The following is a 27,158-nucleotide window of genomic DNA, read 5'->3' as shown; positions in this document are numbered from 1 at the left end:
TTCACTTAATTCACTCACATCTATAGATATACTTTACTATTCTTCAAATAAGTTAGAAATTGTCCTATACTGGCCAATGGCATTAAAAATAATCTGCCAAAAGGTTTAATAAGCATTTTGACGTTATGTACTTTTGAAGCATTTTCCAAGATTTAATTCCCATGTATATTTTCTTTGCAACCCTACACGTTCATCCTTAAAAGTGCCCTATAACTTCTGGTGGGGGTCCCGCTGAATTCCACAGTATAACATCTATGTTACCAACAACAGAAAAGTTACAAAGTAGGCCTATAAGAATGTGTTTTTCATGTACTTTTCAACATTTACATATTAGGCTGGAATACAACACGTGAGCCACACCAGTAATGAGATTATGATTTGCAAATTCCAGTATGAGAAGTAAAATGGGATATTCGCTGTGTCTCTTTTCTGCACTGATGTCTTCGCTCAAACCCATCCAGTGAAGCAGCAGACTTCTCATGGCTTCTGGAAACAGCTCTTGGGTCAGTTCTTCGGCCGGGGGCAAGTCACTGATGCGATCGATATGCTGCATTTTAAACCCCTCCACTCTTTGGCTGATGCTACTGTTGGCTTCATAAAACTGCTGTCCAAGCCAACGCCCAATACAGCCAAGCAACGAACTAGAATACACGCCGTCCAATTGTTTGGCTTGGAGTAGCACTGTGACTGCTTCTGTTACTTTGTTTTCCGTGAGGTCGCCTTGAACGTAGCAGTCAGTCACGTCTAAAAGCATTTGGACAGTCTTGAGCTGCTCTGGTTGGATCTGTAGAAGTTTGTCGCTCAGCTTTTGAATCTGTTGCCGAGCGGTGTGAAAAATGTCCGGACTTGGGTCAGTCTCTGTGCATGGCTGTGAATGAAAACAGTAATCGTGATCTTTTGAGTTGTGTCCGGGCTCCGATGGCGTTGCCGCGGCTTGAAGAGGCATGAAATGGTCGCTTTTGGGTTCTTTGGTGAAAACTGCAAAGTCCAACTGTTGGCTGAGGCTGTAGCCCATTTGTAAAAGGTTGTCGTTTATGTGTGATTTCCAAACATCCTGCAAAAGATTGTTTAGTCAGCAAAAAAAGTCAAATTAATGGGATTCAAAAGTCAGTTGTATTATACCTGAAAATTCTCAAGCAAAGCAAGCTGGTCCTGCTTCCTGTACAGCTCGAAGGCAATTCGGAAAAGCCCCTGAACACTGTAAAACCACAGGCTGTTGTTGGATGTGGTCACCTTCAAGCCATGGAACCTAAACACTGAGATACATGAGGTCACATACACAGAATGGAGTAGAGCAGGTAAAAGTAAAAGTACAGATAAATGTGAAGAAAAAAAAATTGCATTGTCCATCCATCCATCTTCTGCCGCTTTATCCGGGGCCGGGTCGCGGGGGCAGCAGTCTGAGCAGGGACTCCCAGACCTCCTTCTCCCCAGACACTTCCTCTAACTCCTCCGGGGGGATCCCGAGGTGTTCCCAGGCCAGCCGAGAGACAGTCTCTCCAGCGTGTCCTGGGTCTTCCCCGGGGCCTCTTCCCGGTGGGACATTCCTGAAACACCTCCCGAGGGAGGCGCCCAGGAGGCATCCGGAACAGATGCCCGAGCCACCTCAGCTGGCTCCTCTCGACGTGGAGGAGCAGCGGCTCTACTCCGAGCTCCCCCCGTGTGGCCGAGCTCCTCACCTTATCTCTAAGGGAGCGCCCAGCCACACGGCGGAGGAAACTCATTTCGACCGCTTGTATCCGCGATCTTGTTCTTTCGGTCACTACCCAAAGCTCATGACCATAGGTGAGGGTAGGAACGTGGACCGACCGATAAATAGAGAGATTTGCCTTTCGGCTCAGCTCCCTCTTCACCACAACGGTCCGATGCAGCGACTGCATCACTGCAGCCGCTGCACCGATCCGCCTGTCGATCTCACGCTCCATCCTTCCCTCACTCGTGAACAAGACCCCGAGATACTTGAACTCCTCCACTTGGGGCAAGGACTCCCCACCCACCTGGAGAGGGCAAGCCACCTTTTTCCGGTCGAGAACCATGGCCTCGGATTTGGAGGTGCTGATTCTCATCCCAGCCGCTTCACACTCTGCAGCAAACCGTCCCAGTGCATGTTGCAGGTCCGGGTTTGATGGAGCCATCAGGACAACATCGTCTGCAAACAGCAGAGATGGAATCCTGTGGTCCCCAAACCGGACACCCTCCGACCCCTGACTGCGCCTAGAAATTCTGTCCATAAAAATTATGAACAGAACCGGTGACAAAGGGCAGCCCTGGCGGAGTCCAACATGCACTGGGAACAGGTCTGACTTACTGCCGGCAATGCGAACACAGCTCCTGCTCCGGTCATACAGGGACCGGACAGCCCTGAGCAAAGGGCCCCGGACCCCGTACTCCCGGAGCACCCCCCAAAGGACACCCCGAGGGACACGGTCGAAAGCCTTCTCCAGAGCCACAAAGCACATGTGGACAGGTTGGGCAAACTCCCATGAACCCTCGAGCACCTGATGGAGGGTATAGAGCTGGTCCAGTGTTCCACGACCGGGACGAAAACCACTCTGCTCCTCCTGAATCCGAGGTTCGACTATCGGTCGGATTCTCCTCTCCAGTACCTTGGAATAGACCTTACCCGGGAGGCTGAGGAGTGTGATCCCTCTGTAGTTGGAACACACCCTCCGGTCCCCCGTCTTGAACAGAGGGACCACCACCTTGGTCTGCCAGTCCAGAGGCACGGTCCCCGACCGCCACGCGATGTTACAGAGACGTGTCAACCAAGACAGTCCTACAACATCCAGATACTTTAGGTACTCAGGGCGGATCTCATCCACCCCCGGAGCCCTGCCACCGAGGAGTTTGCGAACAAACTCAGTGACTTCAGCTTGGGTGATGGATGAGCCAGCCCCTGAGTCCCCGGTCTCTACTTCCTCTCGGAAGACTTGACTGAGGGATTAAGGAGATCCTCAAAGTATTCCTTCCACCGTCCGACGACATCCCCAGTCGAGGTCAGCAGGCCTCCACCCGCACCGTAAACGGTATTGGTGAGACACTGCTTCCCCCTCCTGAGGCGCCGGACGGTTTGCCAGAATTCCTTTGGTGCCGACCGATAGTCCTCCTCCATGGCCTCCCCGAACTCCTCCCAGGCCCGGGTTTTTGCCTCTGCGACAGCACGAGCCGCGGCTCGCTTGGCCTGCCGATACCCGTCGATGACCTCCGGAGACCTACAAGCCAGAGTGGCCTGATAGGCCTCCTTCTTCAGTCTGACGGCATCCCTTACTTCCGGTGTCCACCACCGGGTTCGGGGGTTGCCGCCACGACAGGCACCGGAGACCTTGCGACCACAGCTCCGAGCAGCCGCATCAACAATGGAGGCGGAGAACATGGTCCACTCGGACTCAATGTCCCCAGCCTCCCCCGGGACATGGGAGAAGCTCTCCCGGAGGTGCGAGTTGAATACCCTACTGACAGAGGGCTCCACTAGACGTTCCCAACAGACCCTCACAATGCGCTTGGGTCTGCCAAGTCTGTCCGGCTTCCTCCTCCGCCAGCGGATCCAACTCACCACCAGGTGGTGATCGGTTGACAACTCTGCCCCTCTCTTCACCCGAGTGTCCAAGACATGCGGCCGGAGGTCAGATGACACGACAACAAAGTCGATCATTGACCTCCGGCCTAGGGTGTCCTGGTGCCATGTGCACTGATGGACACCCTTGTGCTTGAACATGGTGTTTGTTATGGACAATCCGTGGCTAGCACAGAAGTCCAATAAATGAACACCGCTCGGGTTCAGATCGGGGAAGCCGTTTTTCCCGATCACCCCTCTCCAGGTGTCACTGTCATTGCCCACGTGGGCGTTGAAGTCCCCCAGTAGAACAACGGAGTTCCCGGTCGGTGCACTGTCCAGTACCCCTCCCAAGGACTCCAAGAAGGCCGGGTACTCTGCACTGCTGTTCGGCCCGTAGGCCGCCACAACAGTGAGAGACCTGTCCCCCACCCGAAGGCGGAGGGACGCGACCCTCTCGTTCACCGGGGTAAACTCCAACACGTGGCGGCTGAGCTGAGGGGCTATCAGCAAGCCCACACCAACCCGCCGCCTCTCCCCGCGGGCAACACCAGAGAAGTGGAGCGTCCAGCCCCTCTCGAGGAGATGGGTTCCAGAGCCTAAACTGTGCGTGGAGGTGAGGCCGACTATATCTAGTCGGTATCGCTCAACCTCCCGCACAAGCTCAGGCTCTTTCCCCCCCAGCGAGGTGACATTCCATGTCCCCAGAGTTAGTCTCTGTGTCTGTAGATCTGGTCGCCGAGGCCCCTGCCGTCGACTGCCGCCCAGATCTCTCTGCACCGGCCCCTTATGGATCCTCCTGCGGGTGGTGGGCCCACGGGAGGGCGGCCCCACGTCGCTCTTTCGGGCTGTGCCCGGCTGGGCCCCGTGGGGTAAGACCCGGCCACCAGGCGCTCGCCATGGAGCACCCATCCCAGGCCTGGCTCCAGGATGGGGCCCCGGTGACGCCGATCCGGGCGACGTAAACTGCCTTGTTTGTGTTGTCATCATAGGGGGCTTCTGAACCCCCCTTAGAAGCCCCCTAAAAATTGCATTGTGATTTTGATAAAGATTTGTCATGATCTTTGGTCAACATTAGCAATTAAAATCAAGATCTTAAGATTGCTAGTGAATTTTATGTATGTATTTTTGTTTTCTCATTGCAGTGGCTTGAATTCAAAATGTGACCATGAATGTGCTAAAAAAAATAACCCCTCAATCCGTGACAATTTACTTTTCAGTCCAGATAGTCAGTCACAAATACTTGCTCTCAAATCCAGTGAAGTAAAAGTTAAAAGTATCCACTGTAAAAAACAACTGAAGTACAGATAGCCAAATATTTTTTTTATTTTAATTCTACCACTACCAAAGAGTTAAAATTATATTATTCATGTATGAGTACAAAGAAGTGGTACAAGAAATTACTCAAGGAGAAACTACTACTCAAGTACCGGTAAGACTGAGTAAGTGTCTGGACGTGACATCTAATTTTATCATTTGAAGCTACAAAACAAAAGCAGTGGTTGACATCACTTTTCCTGAGATGATATGGGGATTAGATTAGAAAATGTGTTCAATAGTCTCAAACACATCCATCAAAGGCAGTGGTAAATGCAGCTTCCCATTTGTTGGGCTTCAACATTAATGTATCTAAGCCAGGGGTGCAAATGTCAGTGGTTGTTATTTAAGTGATGGCAAATGAAAAAGGCTGAGAACCAATGCGTTAAATAGTTCACAAAATGTTAAAGACAGTAGTTGTCACCTTACCAGAGGAAAACTGGAGTTTAGTGGCTAATCCTTTTTTGGCAAACTTGGCGTGGTGTCTGGGGTGGTTTTCTGTGCGGATGTCTGTGTTTGAAAATAGATCAGCTCCCAAGTACAGGGGGATGGCTGGACCCTAAAAAAGATAAAAAAGATACAGATGCATTTAAGAGCACATTTTACATTTGTGTTTCTCTATTGGACAAAGCAATACTGTATTAATAGGAGGGCTTGAACATTTAAACAGAATAATTGTGACAAGTTGAATATCAAAATAGTAAAAGCAAATTGAGAACTGGACAAACATTTTAAGAGTGAATACATTTTAGCACTCATCCTCGTAGTTTCTTCACTCCAGACTCATATATCTGTCTGATATATAACTACATTAAAACTATGTTGTTACGAGTTGGATCTGCGCAGTTTTTGCTTATCCCGAACGTGCCTAGTGTTAAATCAAAATGCCAAACACTATTAAACTTTTTCAGATTTTCAGTCACCATATTTAAGCCTATATTTTGGTTAATTTTTTATCGCAATGTACAATCGAAATAATTGTTTGACAAGTCGAATAATTGAAAACATTGTCACAAATTGACTAATAGTTAGTTGCAACCCAAGCGCCATCAGAAGTGTGTAGTTGATTGATGAACAGTGAAATGAATTGGCTCGTTTGAGTTTAGTTTGGCCTCCTCTGGATCATTCATCGGAAGTTAAAGTGTGCAATGACCAACCATCAGATCATGGTCGGCACTAGATTATACAGTCCTAACTCACGGAAGTCAGAATTCGGAAGTTACAGAATCCAATATGGCGGCGAGGTACATTTCCTGTCGACCTGGGTTCGACTCCCGCTCCGACCCAAAATTTATTTTTGGTTTAAACTTTTTTAACTTATAGATTGGCTGGATCAGATGAACAGGTGATAAAACATTTATTCCCCCCCCCCCGTCTCCTAACTACTACAACAATTTAGGGTTAGGGGTCAGGGGTTAGCCAGGGTTAGGGTTATTTATTTTATGGTCAAATACTATCTTTGAGCAGATCATACTAAGTGTGAAGTGGAACCAACTGTAATGCAATGGAAAAAAAGCTTTTTTTAAAAATAGAAAATTATTGCCTGAGCTGTATCAGTGGGACCGGTCTCAGTCGCCACCATGTTAGATTCAGATTTAGTCACTTTCGCCCCGATTCTGTTTATTGTCTGTTATAAATGTTTTGTAATAAAGAATTTTGACAATAAAAAAAAAAAATAGTGGAATTCTGACTTCCGTGAGTTAGGACTGTATGATCTAGTGCCGACCATCAGATCATATCCCGAACACTTTTAATAATACCTACACACTTAAGAGGATTATACCAACAATTTCAACTGGATGATGTACATAATTTGTTCCGAAAAGCAACACCAGAGAGAACGTAAAGACAATTACGTACCTTGTTGGGACACTCAGTTAACCTAAATGATGTATTATTTACCAGATAAATAAACCTGATACTCAAAGAGCCCCCAACCCACGTAGGTAACGTTAAATGCGTAACATCTGACATTTTGAAAAACTAACAAACTACTTTTCGTAATAGAGATAATGGAAAAAAATACGCACACAACAACAAAATGTCATGTGTAAAGCTAAAACAAGCTTACGGCGTATAGACACGGACACGTCAAGGACCAATCAGCGCGGAGAAAAAGAGTTTGACCTGTGACGTCGCTGGTCTTGCGCATGCGCCACCGCTCACAGTACGGGGGAAAATGGCGGAGGTGGATTTCGGCGATAGAGAGCTTTTCGCGCAGTTGGATGAATCTTCGCCTTCTGTCAGCACTCACATTCGATTCACCGAAGAGGATGAGGAGCAGAGCGAGCTCGGGATACTCCAGAACAGGCTGGAGGAGTCGGATGCCCTTATTCAGAAACTTACAGAGGAAAATATCCTTTGGTTGTGGACGCAGCGCTAGTTAGCCAATACGATGGTTAGCATGTCTTTCAAAAACAAAACAAGCTTCTGTTGTATGTTTTTTTCTTTAATATGATTATCACATAAAGGATTGAGAAGGAATCTGAATATCTTGCTGCGCCCCAGGTATCTTATTTTTATTTAAACTATTGGATAGTACGAGGAAATAAATACAAAGTGTTTTCATTTTCACCTGATTGTTTTGTTAGTGGTATAACAGTGAACGATGTCAACATGGACGGACCTATACTGCAAATCCTTTATGCCAACAATATGATCTCAAAGTAAGTCTATTCATGCTTAGCTACACGTGAACTATGTACATTTACTAGTTGAGGATCTCCCACCTGCTTTTCTGCTTTGCTTGGAATTGTTGTTGTTGTTGTGTTTGTTTTAATGGCGATTGGCAGCCAACTGAAAAGATGCATTTACCGCCACCTACTGTAGTTGTACTTGAGGGTGGGCAATTATTTTTCCTCCAAGGGTCATATTTGAATTTAGGCAAGTGCATTGGTGTAACAAATTATAACGACTTTTTGCTGCATTCTTTAAAATATGGGTATTAAATCTATGATTTCATTCATTTCATGTAATCTGTATTAAGGACACAAGTGCATACACATGTTACATTACAAATTTTATTCAGAACTTGTTGTAGAACTTGTAGTAGTTCTAGAACTGTAGTAGTTCTAGAACTTGTAGTAGTTCTAGAGCTACAAGTAGTTCTAGTACTTTTAGTTCTTGTACTTGTACACAATGCCTTCTTGCCCTTGCTCAGCATCTAGTTATATTTATATTTACTAAATTAAAGCAACAGTATGGAGGGGAAGCAGTGGCTAAAGAGTACTTATTTAGTTTGTACGAGTTTATATATGTTCTAATTATCCATCTTTTATAGGAAATGTCGTCAAGAAATTGAAGATGCCATCTGCAGCATCATATTGAAAAATCAGAAAAGTGTGCACTCCCCCTACCATCTCAAAGCTCAGGTGTGTTTTCTTGCACATAAACAAGAAGGGATGCAACACACATTTAAGATGGGGGTCTTTTAAGCTAATACGGTTTGACATTTATCACTTTTGTTTGATGCTTCACTGTCAAAGCAGCAACAATCAACAACTTTCTGTTCGACACAATTCATTCTCACTCTCTCCAGTATCCTGTGTGCGGGATCGGACTGTTGACCAGTATGTTTTGTTTTTTATGCCCAATGCAAATACTGACTGTTTGGAAACCAGAGCAACCAGTCACCAATTCATTCGGACCAACATGTAGGGCTGATTTTGAAGTTATATGATTTGAAATGGCAACAAACTTATCCAGAATACAATTTCATCTTTTGTGCTGCACCCTCTTCATGCTACTGGGTTCAAAAAAGATAAATGTCTTTCAATATCTACCACAGAGAACTTTTATCTTTGTGGGGTATTTTTTCCAACTATTTTTATTTGTGTGTTTCAAATAAAACACATTTTTTTTGTACAGCCTTCTGCCTTTGCTTTGGAGGAGGATCCACACGAGGCAGATTCTACCAATGTAAAAACTACATCAGAGTCCTTCAAAGTAAGCTCTATTTTTGGTTATATATATACACTCAATTTAACTCTTATTTAGGGTGAAAGACATGTTTCATTGTAAACCTATGTATTATTCTTTATTTCATTTCATAGATTGTTGGAAGTGTTCAACATTTTACTACATTTAGTGTGGACAAACTTGGACAGCCTCTTCTGAATGAAAACCCTCAAATGACAGAAGGATGGGAGGTGCCAGTGTATCTTTAACATGGACATCAACTGACAATTTCAATATTTACTAAATACTTAAAATGTAACTAACGTGTTAATAACTTCCTGAATTTAACCAAAAAGTTACCAGCAAGTTTTCAACCAAGTCATTGGCACAGCCGGACAAGATCTAGAAATGAAAGACAAAAGGTGAGATTTAGCTGATCTTATTGCCACACTGTTTCACTTTGGAGTGGATTTGTGGGGTCTGAATGTTTCTCCTCTGTCTAACGTGAATCGTACCAGTCTAATTAAGTGATCCAACGTGGGCTTCTAATACAGTCAGCCTCGCTTTTGACTCCCAGAACGATTTCTAGTGATGCCAATTTATGTTAAGCCAACATGCTTAGCAAAACAAAGCAAGAGCACGTTAGCAACAGCAATCAATATTGATTAATTTAGTACTTTCACTTAAAATCCTTCAGTATCAATACCAGAGAGTGTCTAGCTGTGTCTTTTATGTTGACCCATCAAAGCAGAGAAAATATGAGTTTTAATTTAGTGAAATGCCAAAGAGAAATTGCAATAAATCGTATCATGTGAATTGTGATTGCCAGATCAGAGGCAATGGAGACGCAGTCTGCCATTAACAGTACAATGCCAACGTGCTCTAAATCAAACCAGTCTGTCGAGCCAGTCGTAACCTGCTTTATGATTGTTTTCTTTGGACCTAAGCATTATTCTTCACATAATGTCTCCACTGTACATCTTCTATTTAGACCCAAGTCCATGTGTTTCAATTGTGGCACTGCTGGACATCAGCTGAGAGACTGTCCTAAGGTAATTCCTGATTTGTAATCTTTCAATTTGTGTATATATATATATATATGCTTATCAAAAAGATACTTGTACCTTTATGGTAGTGCATATTTGTGTTATTTCAATAAGAAAATTAAAAACCTTGAATGCGCTTTGCTCGATGTCGATTTTGATCCCACATTAATTAACAAATATGTATTGTTATGTATTGCAATATTTATGCACATATACATAAAATGTCAACACAAAAAGATTATGGTAATTTTCTGTTGAACATTTTTCTTTTGCCTAAAATGTTTTTTGTGTCTATCAAGTTTAAAATGTTACTAATGTTCAACACTACAAGATATATCTCAATTTAAATGGTCTTGGATTAGTTAATCCGTTCAGATTTCTGTCTTCTCTTTAATGTTAATGTGAACACTGAACACAATTCTATCATTAAAACATCTTTCAAATCGAAAGAATAATGGATCGAACCTACATCCTGGTGTTTGGCAATTCTCCTTTCAACCAATCTCATATACTGCGTCTTTGCTCATTTAGCATAAACTCAAACTATTCTTCCCGTCTTTAAAAGAAGGATTGTTACTCAAGTCATGCTTTTTGGTTTCTCTTTGTAAGTTTGAAGACAGAATCAGAATCGGGTTTATTGCCATTTGTCATGAACAAAATTCACAGACATAGGAACTTGTCCTGGGGATTTGGTGCAGCAGAAACAACAGAAACACTGAATACTGAATGGCATGATATGTACATAATAAATAAACTGTAACAAATAATTAAGACTAAGTAATTAAGTACCATCAGATTTGCTAATCTGTTTTTGGATTGTACTTTTGGGTAGCCGAAAGATATGGCAGCAATAAACGAGAGAAGAAAGGAGTTCAATCAGAACAGCAACCCGACCATGCAGAGTAACCGCTACCACGCCGACGAGGTGGAGGAGCGCTTCTCCAAATACAAGCCCGGAATCATGAGGTAAGGGTTTACACTACGTTCGACACAATGTCAAGTAGCATTTTTAGCTATATGATGCGTTCTACAGTGATGAGCTGCTGTCTGCCCTGGGAATCGACAACTGCACGCTGCCTCCGTTAATCTATCGCATGAGGCAGCTGGGTTATCCTCCAGGCTGGCTTAAGGAGGCGGAGATGGAAAACTCCGGACTAGCTTTATACGATGGGAATGGTATGTTTAGCTATTGGCACAAATGTTTCAAATGAATGGTCAAGTTCTTTTTAATGAGTGATTAAACCTTGTTCAGTTTCAAACGACGGGAGTTCGACAGAGGACCCGCTCAAAGTCTCATATGACGTGTCAAAGCTGGTCGATTTCCCTGGATTCAACATAGCCATGCCTCCCAAAATGAAAGATGTATGTTGGCTTTTCTGCTATTTGAACTCAGAAACTGTTTGAAAGGGTTGTTCTCACAGTGTCTGTTACCTTTTGACTGGCAGGATTTCATGCAGTACGGCTCTGTCCCAATGCAGAACAATCACATGAAGCAAAACTATGCAGTTTACCTGTCCAGTAACTTTCCAAAGGTAATAACGCTCAAAGATTTGGTGTGTTTGCTGTTATCAAGACAAAGTAAGACGAGATGTTGTGGATACATACAATTTCAAGAGTTTTTACTGTACTTTTTATTAGGCTGGGCAATTAATCAAATGTTTATCAAAATGGAGATTCAGTTATTTATAATTGAGTCTTTTTAATGTAAATGTCAGTAAAACATGTGGTTTAGAGCTTAGACCTTGGAGCAAGACAATGGTCTTATATTTTTTGTTAAATGCAAATGATTAAAAGTCTGTCTTAGACTACAATAATGTTTTTTAAAAGTAACTTTGTTGACTACAAAATAGAGATTGATTTATAGGAGGAAAAATTGTTATACATTTATTTTTTCATATTGCTAGCCTTCCTTTTTAAATTTATTTTTAAATCTAAGAATGTGTATTATTGGAGACTAGTCACTAGTGTTTTAAAAAGTACTGGTTCACCCTTTGATTTTAAAATGCAATGGCTGAGAATTCAATCACAAAAACTATTTTAAATAACCCAGGGACATTATTGCAGAACATAATCTAATACTTCCTTACAGACACACAGCACTGGACCTAAACTGCAACCAGGACAAAAAAAGGATGCAGTGGCATTAAGAAATCAAAATGTCAAATGAAAATAAACTTTCAGATTTTCATTAATAATACACTTCATTTGTAAATATTCTCTGTCTTCAGTCAACATATCTCAACATTTATTTATTTGAACAATATATTATACTATCAGTGTACAATAAATATCGTTTGACTAGCCATCTACTGAACTGACTGTTCCAATAAGTGACATGTGTAAACATTTTTCCTTCACAGCCTAGTTCTTGCAACAAGAGAAGACATGAATCGGAGTCGTCTCCCCATAATAGGAAGAAGAACAGGTCTAGTCCTGACAAGAGCTTGAACTTGAGCTCGGACATGGAGGTCGAGTCAGGTAACTGTTCTTCTCACAGTTTACATTCAAAAACATGTTTCATCTTCACCATAATCTGTCCTTCAATGACAAGTGACTCATGTTCATTGTAGCAGCCACCTCCACAAAGTCAGCCTTCCGCTCCTCTCAATAGAAATGTGTCTCTTTCGCTCATATTCTTCCACTTATTGGTCCTCGGGTGGCAGAGCCTTTAATTACGCCCCCAGACTTCATTCAAATTCAGACTGACAGCACCTGGTCCAAGTATACTCTTATCACAATTACAGTGTTTCTATTTCACTGTCTGGACTGGTCCAAATGAAGCTGCTGGACGTTTGATAGACTGACTTTACTTTTTTGTGCTTTTATTATATACCATTCTGTTATATCATTAGCCACATTTCGTCTGTTTCTCGTTGGAGAGGATCAGGACAGACCGAAAGTCGTAACTGAGCCGTAACTAGGGCTGGGTATTGCCAAGATCCTCGCGATACGACACGTAACCCGATACAGGGGTCACGATACGATACGCATCTCGATACTTGTATATTCCGATACAATTCCTTTATTAAGATACGTATCCCGATACATTTTTGAATGTTTTTACTCTGGATAAGAAAATGTATGAAATTTCATGTTTATCCACAAAGCACTTATTTATGAATCCATTATGATCTATAACTTCATACATCCAAACAACTGATCCAAATAGAAATATAAGGAACACATTCTAGTAAAATATTGCATGTTTCTTGCCAAACAATTGTTATGGTCAGAACATGCTGCAGCAGCATCTTCTGCACAGATCAGCTCCTTCTCACCTCGGCCGAGAGGAGCTTCTGATCAGGTCCACAGCTCATTTCCACCAACAGACCCATCAGCCAAACCTAATGCATTACATAAAGAGAGGTTAAACACAGAGAACCCAAATAAATACAGAGAAAGCTGACAAAAACTGAAAGAAGTTTCTTATTTACACAACGCCACAAACTTGGAATTACAAAATGTCTTTTTGCTGAGATCGAACGAGGTTTTATTGTTGTTCCCTCATGTTTTGTACAATTAGACAAGTCTGAGTAGTCCTGCATTTTAAGGCATATTTAAACTTGTTCCTAGTTCTGAGAATCCCTTTGGCACATTATTGCATGTATGCATTTTTGGGTGAATGCACAGATTTAGGACTGTCGTTTTCCATATGGCAAAATGAGACCGGGACGGACCCAATCTCTCAGTCAATCCCGGCGACGCTTGCATATCTTTCTTTTGGTTTGTGGTAGATAAACTACTAGAGGCAGACAACAAGCAGTAGTCTAATTTTGTCGCTAAGTACTTCCTTTTTAATATACTATTTTACCCAATTTACAAGAATAATGTTGGGTTATCTTAGATTTGGTATTGGTTTCTTGTAAGTTAAAGGACATATTCTGCAAATTCAATAAGAATGAACTTTTAAACTTGTTTACAACAGTGTTTCCTCATAAATCGTTAACTCAAAGTTTGAGTAGTTCTTATTGTCCTGCAACGGAGGGTCAGAAAATTCCTGTTTTCACCTATACCAATACCAAAGTCTAAGTTTCCATAGTTATGTCCAAAGGAGTAATCCATAATGCGTTAAACAATATAACCGAAACAACATAATAAAGTATTTTGTCCCACAGACCCAGGAACACCTTACAACCCGGACCACGGCTCGAGAGACTTCCAGTTCCAGGCTCCACCTCCTCCTGGGTCTACATGCTTCAACTCTCCCCCGCCCGTACCGCAAGGCACTCCCCCCGCAACCCCGACACCCCCGCCTCTCCCCAAGGGCACACCGCCCCCCACGCCCACCAACGGCTCTCCGGGTCAGCGAGGACAGAACTTTGTGACGCTGGACCAGGAGGGCACTGCGGACGAGCTCAGTCTGGAGGAACTGGAGGAGCAACAGAGACTGATCTGGGCCGCCCTGGAAAACGCAGACACCGCCACCAACAGCGACTGCGAGACCCCCGCCATAGGTACGCCGGCGCCAAGTTCGCCCAGCGTCTGCTCCTCGGCTCAAGTGGACGCCGAGTTGGATGACGTCGAAGATGCAAGTCAAAATGGCGACGCCCCTGGGCCAGTCAAATCGCTAAATGACACGCCCGCACAGAGTCCAGGGCCAATCAGATCTCAAGAAGACACGCCCCAAAGCCCCGAGTGCACGACGTTTCAAAAGTACATGCTAGCTAAAATGTATGACGACAGGCCAGACAGCCCACTGAATATTCAAGATGACACGCCGCTAATTCCAGAGGGAGAAGACGATGATGTGGAAAAAAACGTGCCAATTCCGCACAGAAGTAATTTTGCAGCTGGGATTGTCCCATTTGAGGAAACTCCAGAGTACACAGAAGTGGCAGAGGCTACAGGAACATACCTTAAGATTAGAGATTTATTCAAAAGTTCACCTCAATGTTTGTCCAATAAGAAAAAATAATGGACATCTTTAAAGTTTAACAATTCCTACACTGCATTTTTGTTTGTCAAAAGTTGAAAATTCACATACGGCCAGGCATGTCCAAACTACGGCCCGGGGGTCAAATTCGTCCCTCAGACCAAATTATGTTGGCCCAAACAACAAAAAAATTACCTTTTTACTGTAAAATTGAAAAAATATCATGCATTTTGATTTTATACCAACCTATTATTAATGTTCCAAGTCTCATCGAAACTATCAAGCTAAATATCAAATTATTTACTTGTCATTTGACACTGTTACCCTCTACCCTCTGCTCCTTATGAATTTAAAAATGCGTCACTTGGTGAAAAAGGTTTGGACACCCCTGACAAAATGAAGCCAAGTTTAAGCTGATGTTCCAAGTTTTAAACAGTTTGTCATTGGTTGATTTAACTTAAGTGTCAATTGTTTTGTAATTTGTTTTGATACAGATTTCATTAAATTTTTTCTTACTTGGATGTTCTCTAAAATTATTTTAAGTGTCAATCATAATATTTTTGCATACACCACCATGATATTCTGTGGTTAAGTATTCCATGGAAATCACATTATGTTCCCATTCCTTTCACTTTTGCCTCTTGGCGCCTCCATTCTGGAATTTGGAATGTATATATTCAGGAACTTTTATTTGCTGTATTTAGATACATTTTAATGTTTTAATCATGCAAAAGTCATACAGCAACATTTTCAAACAAGAGCACCTAGCCTGTGCCTAGGAAGTGATCCATCTCGCCACGCTCATGATCTTTGGCGGCGGTCAGGTCTCGGGCTGCGGCGCTGCTGAGCAGAGCCGAGCAGAGGAGCTCGGGACTGGACGTGCCGTCTCTCCTCACTCACTCGGAGGCTGTATATTCGTCTACGGCGAGGATTTAGGCAGCACCGACACACACCAGGTTAGTATGTATTCGCGGGCTTTCCAAATATCCTCTGCGTCCGAGGCCCAACGTCCACTGGCGTCCGTATGAAACTTGTACTGGAAGACTGGCCATGACTTGAGGTGTTACTTTAGCTAGCTAGCGTTAGCGCCACTGTTCTCGGGCCTGGGGCTGCTAACGTTACTTGGCAATTCATCCCGGGATTAAGGTGGGCTCATTTCAGTTCCACTCGAGCTGATGGGCGGCTGCCGCGGTGCTGAGTGGAGCCTCCCCCCGCGGACCAAGCGCCTTCTTCCCCCGCCGTTGACGTGTCTGTTAGCTGTCAACTTGGAGCAGCTCCCGGAGCAGAGGTGTCATTGCGGCGGAGACTTTTGGACTTGAGGAATTTTGCCGCTGTCGCCAATTTTTCCGTGAGTGAACGTTCCACTGATGTTGGAGCGCGCGTGAAGCGGGAGCCGTGTCGTAAATGTGTGGTAATAATAATAAACCGCTTAAGAGCCACATTACTGTATTTTTAGGTGGAGCTCCGAACAGAACAGACGTGCCACCTCAGCGAGCGACAGCCTTCAGTGCGCAGCCCGCCGGGAGGTGTCGTGGCTCGGGTGCGTCGGTGTTGTACTGCGTGGACGTGGAATGTAGAAGCACAAATATTGATTCTCACATTTGTAGTGCATTTCATTATGATTGACGTGTCTGGCTTGATTAGGATAAGAAAAATCTTAAAGCCTAAATCTAAATCGATGGGTCTTATTTTTTCTCCCATTCAAACAGTTTGACTGATTTAGTAAATCCACCACGAAACAATCAACTGAGCAACTTTCTATCTAGCTATTTTCCATTTCAATAAATAATTGGTGATCAGAGCTTTTCAAAATATTGAACCGGCAATTTATTATGATTGACAATATGCATATCGATACAGAGATTCATATTCTCATCCATTTTAAACTAAATCCATTCCTTATTGACGAATTAATGGAGATAGGCCTGTCACAATACTGACTTTATTGACATACTACTTGACAGAACAATTGTACTTGAGTAAACAAGATTAAGAAGATAACGATTCAAGGTACTAGTTACTTTTTAACAGTTTCAGTATAATTTGTGATCAACCTTTAGTTCAGAACAGTTTAATGTTGGATTCAAACCACAATCCCCCTATTTTCTAAGCGCTGGCCTGTCAGAGCAGGTGATGCAGTGTTGTAAAGTGTGTTGTGGTGCAGATACATTCATCTGAGCATTTCTCCGGGATTCTCCTGCCGTAGTTTTCAGTTGCATAAAGTAGTTTCAATGTGATCTTTTATCATAATATTTTAATTTGCAACATATTGCCCTTCAGAATGTGATTGTGACAAGCCTATGTGGTGTCATATTGTTCTTTTTTGTTGAGAATGACTGACTATTGTTGTCTTATCCTGTTTTCACACAGAAGAATATCATTCAGCATTAGCCAAATGAATATGCTGTTGCCTCATAAGTTCTTCTGATCCATTTAAAGGTGTTTATATTCTTCTTTTTAGCTGTGCTTCCCCATTCCCCCACACCTGGAGTGTGTTGTTGGCTTGCTGACATAAGCATAAGAGCAGATGTTTCCGTGCAGAGGAAGGCCCAGTGTCCACCTCAGCGTGGACTGGGAGAGCAGACACTGTCAGGGCTGAGGAACATACGCACAACACATTCATGTAAACTTTAATCAAATGGCAAAAGTAGTGTTGACATCATGGGGGGGCAGTAGCTCAGTGGTAGAGTGCTCGTCTTCTGATCCAAAGGTCGGCGGTTTGACTCCCCGGTGCGATCGCAGCTGCCTCATGTGAATACTGCCGTTGTGTCCTTGGGCAAGACACTTAACCCAACTCGCCCCCCAGTGTCTGCGAACATCTGGGGTGTGAATGTGTGTGTGAATGGGTGACTGGTTCCTTGATGTAAAGCGATTTGAGTACCTTGACGGTAGAAAAGCGCTATATAAATGTGACCTTTTATCATCAGTAGGGAGGGGACTAGATCTGCCACAGGATCTTTGAAGATAAAATTGATACAAGATTCTGTGCACATGTAAAATGATCTTGTGAAATTTGTATTAAAAAGGTTAAAATAATTAAGTCAAACTCTGAACTGATCCACCCTTTTTACTTATGATAAATTGTGTCAAAATCTCCTTTATCTCATGTCTCGTCTTGTCTTGCGGGAATCGTCTCGTCCCTAATCACCAGATCCAGTGAAATTACGATTACAGAGTTGCAACCCGTAACCCATTTGAACTGGCCACCTTTTGGTGCTTGAATATTCACCTAACCCCACTACTCCTGCCACCCTTGCCTTGTGCAAAGGCAGCCTACAGATCAAAACAAACTTCCACATGCTCATTATACAGTGAGCGCATTATGCTGGTTTGTCCTTGGGCGTGCACTTCACCCTACTTTCTCTTTTTATCTGTCACATAGTGTAACTTTGTGACTCTGGTTGGTGTTCTGATTGACAGCCACACTGCGTAACTATGAGGAATAACTGCCTTTTACTCATAAATACACTGTTCGCTTGTACTTTTCAGTATAAATAGTGTGGTAAAAATCCTGAGAGTGCAGTTTTAGTGGACTAAGCGATCAGCAGGGCATGACTTTAGTCGACCAGCAACTTGAAATAAAATTGAATCAACATTTGTGATTTGATAAGTATGGGGCAAAACAATATCTCATGCTGTTTCACGTGGTTCTATTTTATATTTGTGCTTTTACATATCAAAAAGCTTAATATAGGCATTAAGTTTTCATTCAGAATGGTGTTTTTGCTGCCGAACATGGACGTTTGGCTTTGTTCCGAAGCACAGATGATTAGAGTAAGAGATATTGGCAAAAGACTTGGCCGATTTCAGTGGGAAAGCGTCCAGCCTAAGTGGATCATTTTCAGATGGCTGCCTCTTCAGAAGTTGCCCCGTGCTGATGCTCCTGGCAGGGCTGGAGACGGTGCTGGGACTAATTGTGTCTCCAGGCTTTTACTGCTACTGTATACGTACAAGAGTCGAGTAGTAGGTCATCGTTAAGGCTCTGTTTGGTCCACACTGGCGTCTCCTCCTCTGCACTTACATTCAGACTTTGTAGACTGTGTAGACTGCCTACTTGCCCCGGCCTCCCAGCTTCACCAAAGGCACTAATCAGAATCATTCTGAGCCTAAAGTGGGGTGCGTAAACTAGGTCACCCACCACCACCACCTCCACCAACAGTCGGTGTGGGTGCAGAGTCAGACGATGGCCAAGTTTGTGAATCGTGAAGAGCTTTTGTTGTAGGCCTCCAGGTAATTTGGCTACTTTCTGTGGAGTATTTCAGAAGCAAAAATACTATTGTTTCCAATTTGTCAAGTTCTATTTTTCAAGGATGCTGTAACGCTTGACATATAGTATACATTGAAGAGAATTTGTGCATTCACTTCAGATTTGATAATTACTGATTATTATCTTAAAGAATTCATGTGATTCTCAGCTTTTGTTATATTCTGATTACATAATTTGGGATTGCATTTGTGCCATGCCACAATTAAGATTAGCAAAAGTATTTATTTGCTGTTACGACTATTGTGAGGGGGAGAAAAAAACACAATTTAATGATTATTCACGATTACTGAGAATGAGACGGCAACGATGAAATCTATAATTTTCTTGTCTAACACATTATTTATTTGTAAGCTTTTTGACCAGCTTTACAAAATCAAACTTTGTGAAAGACGAAATAAAGTTAATGTGACAAAAACAACCAAATAAAAACCCCTTTGCATTTAGATATATATTTTGGGGCTATAGATGGAATTAAAAAACTTAATTTTGCTTCTCGAATGGCCACAATTATTATTTTTTTAGTCCTTACTTATATTGTGATCTGAATAATCACAATTATTAACCTAATAATGTTGAAATCCTATTATAACGGGAGACTGAAGCAGCGCGTGTTGACTGAGAGACCGAGCACAACTGAAAATCTGGCTAAAAGTTGTGACTCGATTTGAATTAGTTGTGCTTAAGATGCACAACAATCACTCTTAAGTCCTAAAAGAGGGAAGAAGTTGTGTTTATTATTGCCGCCCTTTTACTGGAAATCGATTTATGTTCGTTTCATTTGAGGCTGCTCCATGACCTGCATGAAGCAAGTAAACGGTAACGGAGGCTTTGTAAAGTCACTCTAACCTTTTGTTGCCATGGTTACCACAGCGACTCTAATATTGCACAATGTGAAGGAATTCTCCTCTGGGTTCTCTTATTCTATTCTGCTTTGAAGGTTCATGAATAAAGATGGTTTGTTATTTACACTTAGACCTGTCACAATAGAGTCATTATCGTGGTCTAACCACGTGAGACAGATTAGTTTTACCCTACTGATGATGTGTTGTTGCAATAGTAATCCTGCTAATGGAAGGAGTTCTTTTACGGACTACGACAGAGTCTGAGGACTACGACAAAGTCTGAGGAATAAAGTCTGGCGGTAATGCAACACTTGGATGCCAACCGCCATAAAACAACAACAACAACAACAACAGAATGAGCTAGAATAAAGTCTAAGGAATAAAGTCTGGCGGTAATGTAACACTTGGATACCAGGCGCCATAAAACACCAAAGAAGAAAAAGAAGAAGAGTCTTTATCGTGACGGGCCACATTTACACTTAAACATTTGGAGCTCCACTTCCTGCTCCATTCATTCCTTATGGGGAATTAGCCGTGTCTCAATAAAATAAATCAATTAATTAACAAAATAGTCCATAAATCTGCTAAAATAGTCCATATTCCGTCTGTCGGCATTGCCATGTTTGAGGTTTGTCCTTTTGGATTCTCAAGAGTTTGTGAAACGAATATCGTGATAATTCCTCTGGTGTGAGGTTACTTAAGTCTCCAGCCCACTGTTTAAAGGAAAGGAACTGTTCAAAGACGTGAGCACTTGGATTATGGATTAGTTGTAGTTGTCTAAAATAATTTCCTTTCTTATTATTATGCAGAGCAGTGCACAGTAACAGAGTTTGTAGTCATTTAAAATCATATATATGGGGTAAAGTTATAAAAAAATGTCCCTACATATTGGCCCAAAAAATAATTGGCAGAGTTTATCAAACAGGCCAAGTCACGAGTCAGATCTATGGAAAGGCAACCACCTCATGACAGGTTTTTTCAAGGTATTTTTGAGCACTAAAGATACCCGAAAGGAAAGGTAAATCTGTTTAATGCAAAGCAATTACATCTCCACGATACATAGTGCACCTTTTAAATGCTATTAAAAAGATTAGTCCTACTGATGTTTTAGTCATTTTTGATCAGCTGTCCCTGTGAGCAGTCGGTTGTGGGGAGCGTAAACATGATAATCTACTTTGTCTCCATAATCCTGTTTGGGAAAAGCCGCCAGCCAGACCCAAGTGATTTAATATGATTTCTGTAACGATTCACCGGACGAGAGATCAAGTGTTGCAGTGTGCAGGTTGTTGTCAAGGTCACACACAGTATCATGGGCTGGGGAGGTTCAGGGCAGGCTGCACGTCGAGGGTCTTAGACGGGGTATTTTTAGGGCTTACAATGACGCACGGTTTGCTAACTGAGCTTGTTGTCATAACAGATCCAAGTTCTACACACACAAAACCAACTCATGGAGCACTGTGAAGTCTTATTCTGTAAGAAAAACTGCAAAGGTTTTAGTTTTTTTTTTACAAATAACGCAAACTATGACTTTTAAGAATATCATTCATAAACTAAGACAAAGGCAAACATTCTGAATAAATCTCATTTGGACCACAACTAAATCCTCTCTTCTCCAGTACCATTCAACACAGATAAATGATCCAATTTATTTCTGGAAAAACGTGACTCTTAAGCCACATGATTTAGTGCCACAGGCTTTAGGCTTGTGTCAGCAATGCATGGGACACTTGTAATAGTTGAGCAATTCTGATTTCTGTGCACTGTCAGATGTTACTGCTCTTCGACATGTAAAATCTACACTGACATTTCAATTGAAGGTTAAAAATCGTTTAAATTGATTTTGATCCTTCTTTCTTTTTTTTTTGCAGGTGTTTTCTTTTCCTCTCGTCTCCTCTGCGTGTCCGCACATGCACATGGGACCTTGAGTGAGGAGAAGAGCCCGTCCATCACTGTGAGTTTGGATGTCCTGGGCCCAGTCTGCGCACCAGTTCTGTGGCTTTAGGCCCTTCACAGAAGAATCATGAGCACAGCCAAACCCAGCGGCATCAAAGCACCCAGCAAGATCACTCGTCCAGGAGCAGGGGCGCCCAAGACCGCTCCCTCTGCAGGTAAAAGAATGAATGACCACTAAACTAAAGCTGTGCCTTTTAATGCTCTTATTATCTCGATACATATTTTGTGTAGAGCCATTTGACCACTTTAGTTGTCTGATGCTCTCTACTGGTGGCAGTTTTGAGTAGAGCTGGGTTTCGATTCAAATTTCAAGAATCGATTCGATTCTTGAAATTACGTTTCAAAATCGTTTTTTTTCCGATTTCTTAGATTCCATCCGATTCGCTCCGATTTCGATCTGATTTCCGATTTGATCCGATTTTGATTCGATCCGGGGGTTAATGTTATTAAAAATGAAAAATGTATTTGAACCGTTTCCTTCACTTCATGACTGTGTAGAGAAACAACATATTAAAACTAGTATTATATCAATATTAAACAGCAAATCTTACAAGTATTGATAGTTACTGATGGAAGACTGATGAAAAGGTTAAGGGTCAATCTACCTTCAAGAAAGATAATCCAGGAGTCCTGAATTATCTTTCTTGAAGGTAGATTGAAGTTCACTGAGGGAAATGTAAAAAAAAAAAACTATCTTTGGACGTACGAATCGATAATCGGTCATTAATATGCGAATCGATTAAAAATCGGAAAATCTATTATTTCAACCCAGCTCTAGTTTGGAGTGAAACATTGTAAATTGTATCAAAATCCCATTTTGTTCTCGTTTTGTAGAAATTGTGTCTTGTCCCACCCATATTCAGGAGACTACTTTACCAAACGGGATTAGGGAAACTTTTTAGGCAAAGGTGTATTAAATGTGCACTGTGACATTTCCAGTGGCGGGTCAGTCACCCGCTTGTCTCTATGGAAGTGGTATTGCTTACATATAAAAGTATATCATTAAATGTATCCATCTATCTTCCATTACTTTGATTATATTAATGACTTTTAGCATTTTATTTGTTTATTTTTATACAGTGGAAAAAACTGAAACGAAACACATAAAAAACAGTAACTCAGACTATCTAGCTAAAATGTAAAAAAACTTTTAATAACGCATTTATAAACGGCCTTTTTGCCTGATTTGGCGTTGATTATAATATAAAGATGTCCTGAGATCTCAATTGATGAATACTTGACCTGATATTCAACAGACTTGATAAATAATCAGGCAAAATACTAATGAGAGACTTAAATAAATAAACAAAAGGCAGTTCTCTTTCATCACGATTTAACGATTATTCTTGATTATTGAAACTGTGACCAAACAACAATGACATTTACATTTTACATGTTACTATTCCTCAAGTTTGTGACCGGCTTTATAAAATTGAACTTTCTGAAAGAAGTTAAATTGGACAAAAACAGCCAGATAACAAAGGTATTTACATTTATGTATATTGAGTGAATTAAGAATTCTTTATTTTGCTTCTAAAATTGTCACACAAGTATTATATTTTGGGTTTTATGATTATAATGTGACCTTATTATTGATTAACCTAATCATCTTCACATCTTTACATCCCTACATCCTACTTTAGAGTATAATTCACAGAGGTGGGTTCACTCACGCTGTTGGAGACCTCCATGTGCAGAGTGGTCGCTCAGCGTGTGCATTTACTGTTTCTTAGCGCCAGACAATAAACTTTGCTTTGATATCGACTGCCACTGCCTCCGAGATCGACTGGTAGGTCGCGATCGACGCAATGGGCACCCCTGATCTAGATGACCCAAGAGAATACCATGATCAACACAATCAAAGGCCTTTACTTCATCAACCAAAACAGCAGCACATTCTTAAGGGTTATCCATAGAGTTGCTCCGATCAGGATATTTGAGGCTCATCACCAATGGTTGGCACTAGATCATATTCGGAATCGAGACCAAAGTGACTGAATCCAATATGGCGGCGACCGAAACAGAAGTTACTGACTCCAACATAGCGGCGACTGAGACCGGTCCTGCTGATACAACTCAGGCAATCATTTTCTCTCTTGGGTCCTAACCCTGACCCTAACCCATTGTCTGAAGCATATCGAGGGCCGTGATTTGGGCTGCCACGAGGGCCGCCATATTGGATTCTGTAACTCACGTCCCGATAACTTCCCGTCCCGATTCCGTATATGATCTAGAACTGGCCTATCACCAATCACGATCATCTGAAATTGTGATCGGCTGATACCGATCAAGACCGATACCGATAACTGCGTTTATATTAAATGTACATAATTTATTATTTAAAATCAATCTAGTTTATAAGCACAACAGTTTCCTTGTCAATTTTAGCCACTAATCAAATAACCGCGTGGGTTGAAGTAATTCTTGTTCCGTTGATGTCCGCGTCATGCAGTTTGAGGAAGGAAAATGTGCAGAAGAAGTGACTTTTTGCCACTTTCAAATGCAACTTTGACAAAACCATGAAGTGCTTTGCATTTTCTCTTTTGGTAACTGTACAGCTTCAAAAAGCACATTTTCTCAGCAGAAAATGTTAATACTGCACTTTTAACAACAACCTTTCCATGAGACGAGACATAAGATGGGGTCCACGAGTACACGCACAGAAAAACTTCTTGGTACTGCATGTGCTTTTGAACATTCCATGGCTAAGTGCCTGTTATTTTCCTGCCTGCTCTGTTTCATCTGCTTGCTGCGGCTTGACATCCATAAAAATAGTAACATTTTGTTTGTGGCACCTCTCTCTGCAGAGAGTGTGGTGTGATGCAGTGATGCAGTAGCATAGGCTTTCTAGCAATAGTCTAATTTTTCACAAAAAGCTGCTTTTACAATATAGTGTGGCTTTCCTGACCATAAAAGTCAGGGTACAGGCCCTTGAACCTGGAACTCAGTGCTGCCCGGTGGTGGAGTAGTTAAGGCGGCAGCACACATGCCAGGCTCTATGTGCAGCTGGTCGCAGTGTTGTGAGTTTGAATCGCAGCGCAGACGGTTTACTGCATGTCCTCTCTTCTCTCTTATCCCCATTTCACGCTCAGATGTCCTGTCTAATAAAGCCTACAGGCCTGAACCTGAAGCCCAGCTGGCTTCTGGGTAGTACTGTGAATGTAAAGTCTTTTCGTCAAAACTCCTGGTTGACTACCTTTGTTTTCCCTCTAACAGGAGCCAAAGCTGCGGCAGACAAATCAGCTCCAAGTGCCAATGCAGGCGATGGAGTGTCTGAGGAGAACTTCCTGGTCGGGGAGCGAGTATGGGTAAATGGGAACAAGCCGGGCTTCATCCATTTTCTTGGAGAGACCCAGTTTGCCCCGGGACAGTGGGCAGGCATAGTCCTGGATGAGCCGATCGGGAAGAACGATGGCTCGGTGGCAGGAGTGCGCTACTTTCAGTGTGACGCCCTGAAAGGAATCTTCACGCGCCCCTCCAAGCTGTCGCGCACCGAGGGAGAGGCTAACGGTACCCAGACAGCACCACCCTCCCGCGCCACCTCCCCCACGCCATCTGTAGGCAGTGTGGCCGCTCAAACCCCAGCGCCCAAGTCAGCCCAAGCCTCAGCCGCGGTGAAGAAGACCTCTTCAGCAGCACCCGCAGCAGCACCACCACCAGCAGCAGCAGGAGCAGCAGCCGGCTCCAACCTGGCCCGCACCAACAGTGAATCTGTGTCCAATCTGTCCGAGTCCGGCTCAGTCAAGAAAGGGGAGAGGGAGCTGAAGATGGGCGACCGCGTGTTGGTATGCATACAAACACTCAATGTTTACAGCTACAATATGTCCCAAAAGCCCATTGTGCTGACAAAATATTTCTGCGCAAACTAAAGCCTGGAACATGCTACAGGACAATTTGCTTACAATTTAGACCCGGTTTTGCTTAGTCTTGATTTTGGATCTTCGAAAAACATTTTCAGTCCGCTGCGCTCCTCATGTGTGGGATGTCAGTACGACTCAGAGCTGCTCTGTGATATCACAAACCTCACCGCTACTGCAAAAGCTTATAAAGCAGAGAGAGGGGCAGACGGAATGATGGACACAGAGGAGCAGGATGCGAACCAGGGGTAAAAGGACAATAATTACATGCCTCTCTTAAAGTTTAATTGTTGCGTTCTCAAACTTGTTTTAAATTCATGACACCCAGTCCACGAAACAACACGATTAATCCAGTTTGAAGTACTCTTTAGAAATAAAAAGTGAGAACTAGAAACTTTGCAATGGCACAAGCCAAACGCACACTATTGAACACTTGATATGAAAAAGTACCTGAGAATGAATACTACCGTACTAGAAACATGTCAAGAAATACTAAAAGTATTTAATTGTAGAAATACTATTAAACTCTAAAAGAGAATTCAGAAATTATTTAAAACTGTTAAAGAGCATACAGAAATTATTTCAAATTATAAATTAGTACACTTAAGTAAAAGAGTACACAAAGTGGTAGCACAAACGCAGTCACTCATCTAGTGGAAAGTAAACGTGTACAGTGTTTATGTTCTGAGGCTTGGTGCAAGCTGCTGCAGATTAGCTTCAATAAACACAACACTACGTCCTATGTAGGCCATCACCAGCTTTCTGTGCAAAATATTTTACTGATCCATGTTTTACAAAATACTAATGCATGGTATTGACTTGTATTTAAACTAGAAGTACAATATTCTGATCCTTGAACACAAAGCACAAAGTGTTTTACTCTGGACAGGAAGTGGCTGATGCTAGCTGCACTAGCTTTGTTAGGTCACAACATTTGACTTTGTAATCTTTGCTCTCAGGATCATGAGATTTAAAATCTCAAATGATTCTCCTCATGTTTGTGCGCTGCACCTTTTGTCTCACGTTTTTGTTTAAGACTCTAAAATCTGCAGTTTGTGGTGGTAAAGTAGTCTTATACTGCATTTTATATTGCATTGGGATTCCTTCACAATGATGTCATGATATAAAATTTTAGTGTTACGATTACTCTGTGAAGAAAGATCACGATATAACGATTATTTTCTCAGAAAAAATTAGATGCTTAATTTGGCTAATACATTACTGTTCCAATAGTATGTGACCACTGACCAGCTTTATAAAATCATCAATATGAATGCAAAAGTTATTAATTACCCCCTTTTTAATTAAGAAAACAACTTTAAAAAAGTATTAAGCACAAGTTGATTTGAATATCTAGTCATCTAGATCTCTGCCATTTCCATGTGCGTTCCCTCGGTTTCTCCTCGTCAGACAGCTCTTGTGTAAAGAGGAAGTGCTAGTTCTGCCTGCTGAACTGCAAAGGAAATGTGCTCACTATCACCCAATGCTGCAGCTGCCCAGTCCAAACACACACAGAAATAAATGTTGTACGTCATATCAGTGTAAAGCCATTG

The 27,158-nt window shown here is 42.3% G+C and overlaps 3 protein-coding genes across 7 annotated transcripts in view; 2 read left to right on the top strand and 1 right to left on the bottom strand.

Annotated features, from left to right (window-relative positions):
• Positions 1-174: 174 nt before the first annotated feature.
• On the bottom strand, positions 175-6,950 carry LOC140347336 (uncharacterized). Its single transcript, XM_072433750.1, has 4 exons — positions 6,731-6,950; positions 5,300-5,429; positions 1,123-1,256; positions 175-1,054 (listed from the first exon to the last, which is right to left on the bottom strand). Exons 1-4 carry the CDS (start codon positions 6,842-6,844, stop codon positions 317-319), a joined length of 1,116 nt encoding a protein of 371 aa, XP_072289851.1. The 5' UTR covers positions 6,845-6,950; the 3' UTR covers positions 175-316.
• A 41-nt stretch (positions 6,951-6,991) lies between these two features.
• Positions 6,992-15,207, top strand: zcchc8 (zinc finger, CCHC domain containing 8). Of its 2 annotated transcripts, none has more exons than XM_072433742.1 (14): positions 6,992-7,237; positions 7,349-7,378; positions 7,462-7,536; positions 8,151-8,241; positions 8,738-8,815; positions 8,923-9,026; positions 9,124-9,189; positions 9,759-9,819; positions 10,646-10,779; positions 10,847-10,989; positions 11,066-11,175; positions 11,259-11,345; positions 12,174-12,291; positions 13,929-15,207. In XM_072433742.1, the coding sequence occupies exons 1-14, from the start codon at positions 7,050-7,052 to the stop codon at positions 14,726-14,728; spliced, it is 2,085 nt and encodes a 694-aa protein (XP_072289843.1). In that variant the 5' UTR covers positions 6,992-7,049; the 3' UTR covers positions 14,729-15,207. The 2 variants fall into 2 exon arrangements, with proteins under 2 accessions (XP_072289843.1, XP_072289844.1); XM_072433743.1 differs by having other exon boundaries at positions 7,018-7,227; positions 7,339-7,378.
• A 310-nt stretch (positions 15,208-15,517) lies between these two features.
• The window catches only part of clip1a (CAP-GLY domain containing linker protein 1a), a 30,261-nt gene continuing 18,620 nt past the window's right edge, over positions 15,518-27,158 (top strand). For 2 of the 4 annotated variants that reach the window (XM_072433739.1, XM_072433738.1), the window contains exons 1-3: positions 15,519-15,642; positions 21,664-21,903; positions 24,965-25,533. In XM_072433739.1, the coding sequence (XP_072289840.1) occupies positions 21,816-21,903; positions 24,965-25,533 (657 nt within the window). In that variant the 5' untranslated portion in view covers positions 15,519-15,642; positions 21,664-21,815. Of the gene's footprint in view, positions 15,643-21,663; positions 21,904-24,964; positions 25,534-27,158 lie in introns of all 4 variants that reach the window. The other 2 variants (XM_072433737.1, XM_072433740.1) reach the window with 2 other exon arrangements.

Source organism: Eucyclogobius newberryi, unplaced genomic scaffold, assembly GCF_026437365.1.
Source record: "Eucyclogobius newberryi isolate DKJ021-1_F unplaced genomic scaffold, fEucNew1.0.hap1 SCAF_6, whole genome shotgun sequence".
NCBI lineage: Eukaryota > Metazoa > Chordata > Actinopteri > Gobiiformes > Gobiidae > Eucyclogobius > Eucyclogobius newberryi.
This window is presented reverse-complemented; position numbering and strand designations above follow the sequence as displayed.

Bases quoted from the DNA above. Each gene is read 5' to 3' on its own strand.
- LOC140347336 (XM_072433750.1), bottom strand. From the start codon at position 6,844: ATGTCAGATGTTACGCATTTAACGTTACCTACGTGGGTTGGGGGCTCT. The intron at 5,430-6,730 runs GTACGTAATTGT...TATCTTTTTTAG, and splicing joins TAACTGAGTGTCCCAACAAG to GGTCCAGCCATCCCCCTGTA. The intron at 1,055-1,122 runs GTATAATACAAC...AATCTTTTGCAG, and splicing joins CTTTGCTTGAGAATTTTCAG to GATGTTTGGAAATCACACAT.
- zcchc8 (XM_072433742.1), top strand. From the start codon at position 7,050: ATGGCGGAGGTGGATTTCGGCGATAGAGAGCTTTTCGCGCAGTTGGAT. The intron at 10,990-11,065 runs GTATGTTTAGCT...AACCTTGTTCAG, and splicing joins AGCTTTATACGATGGGAATG to TTTCAAACGACGGGAGTTCG. The intron at 11,176-11,258 runs GTATGTTGGCTT...TTTGACTGGCAG, and splicing joins TGCCTCCCAAAATGAAAGAT to GATTTCATGCAGTACGGCTC.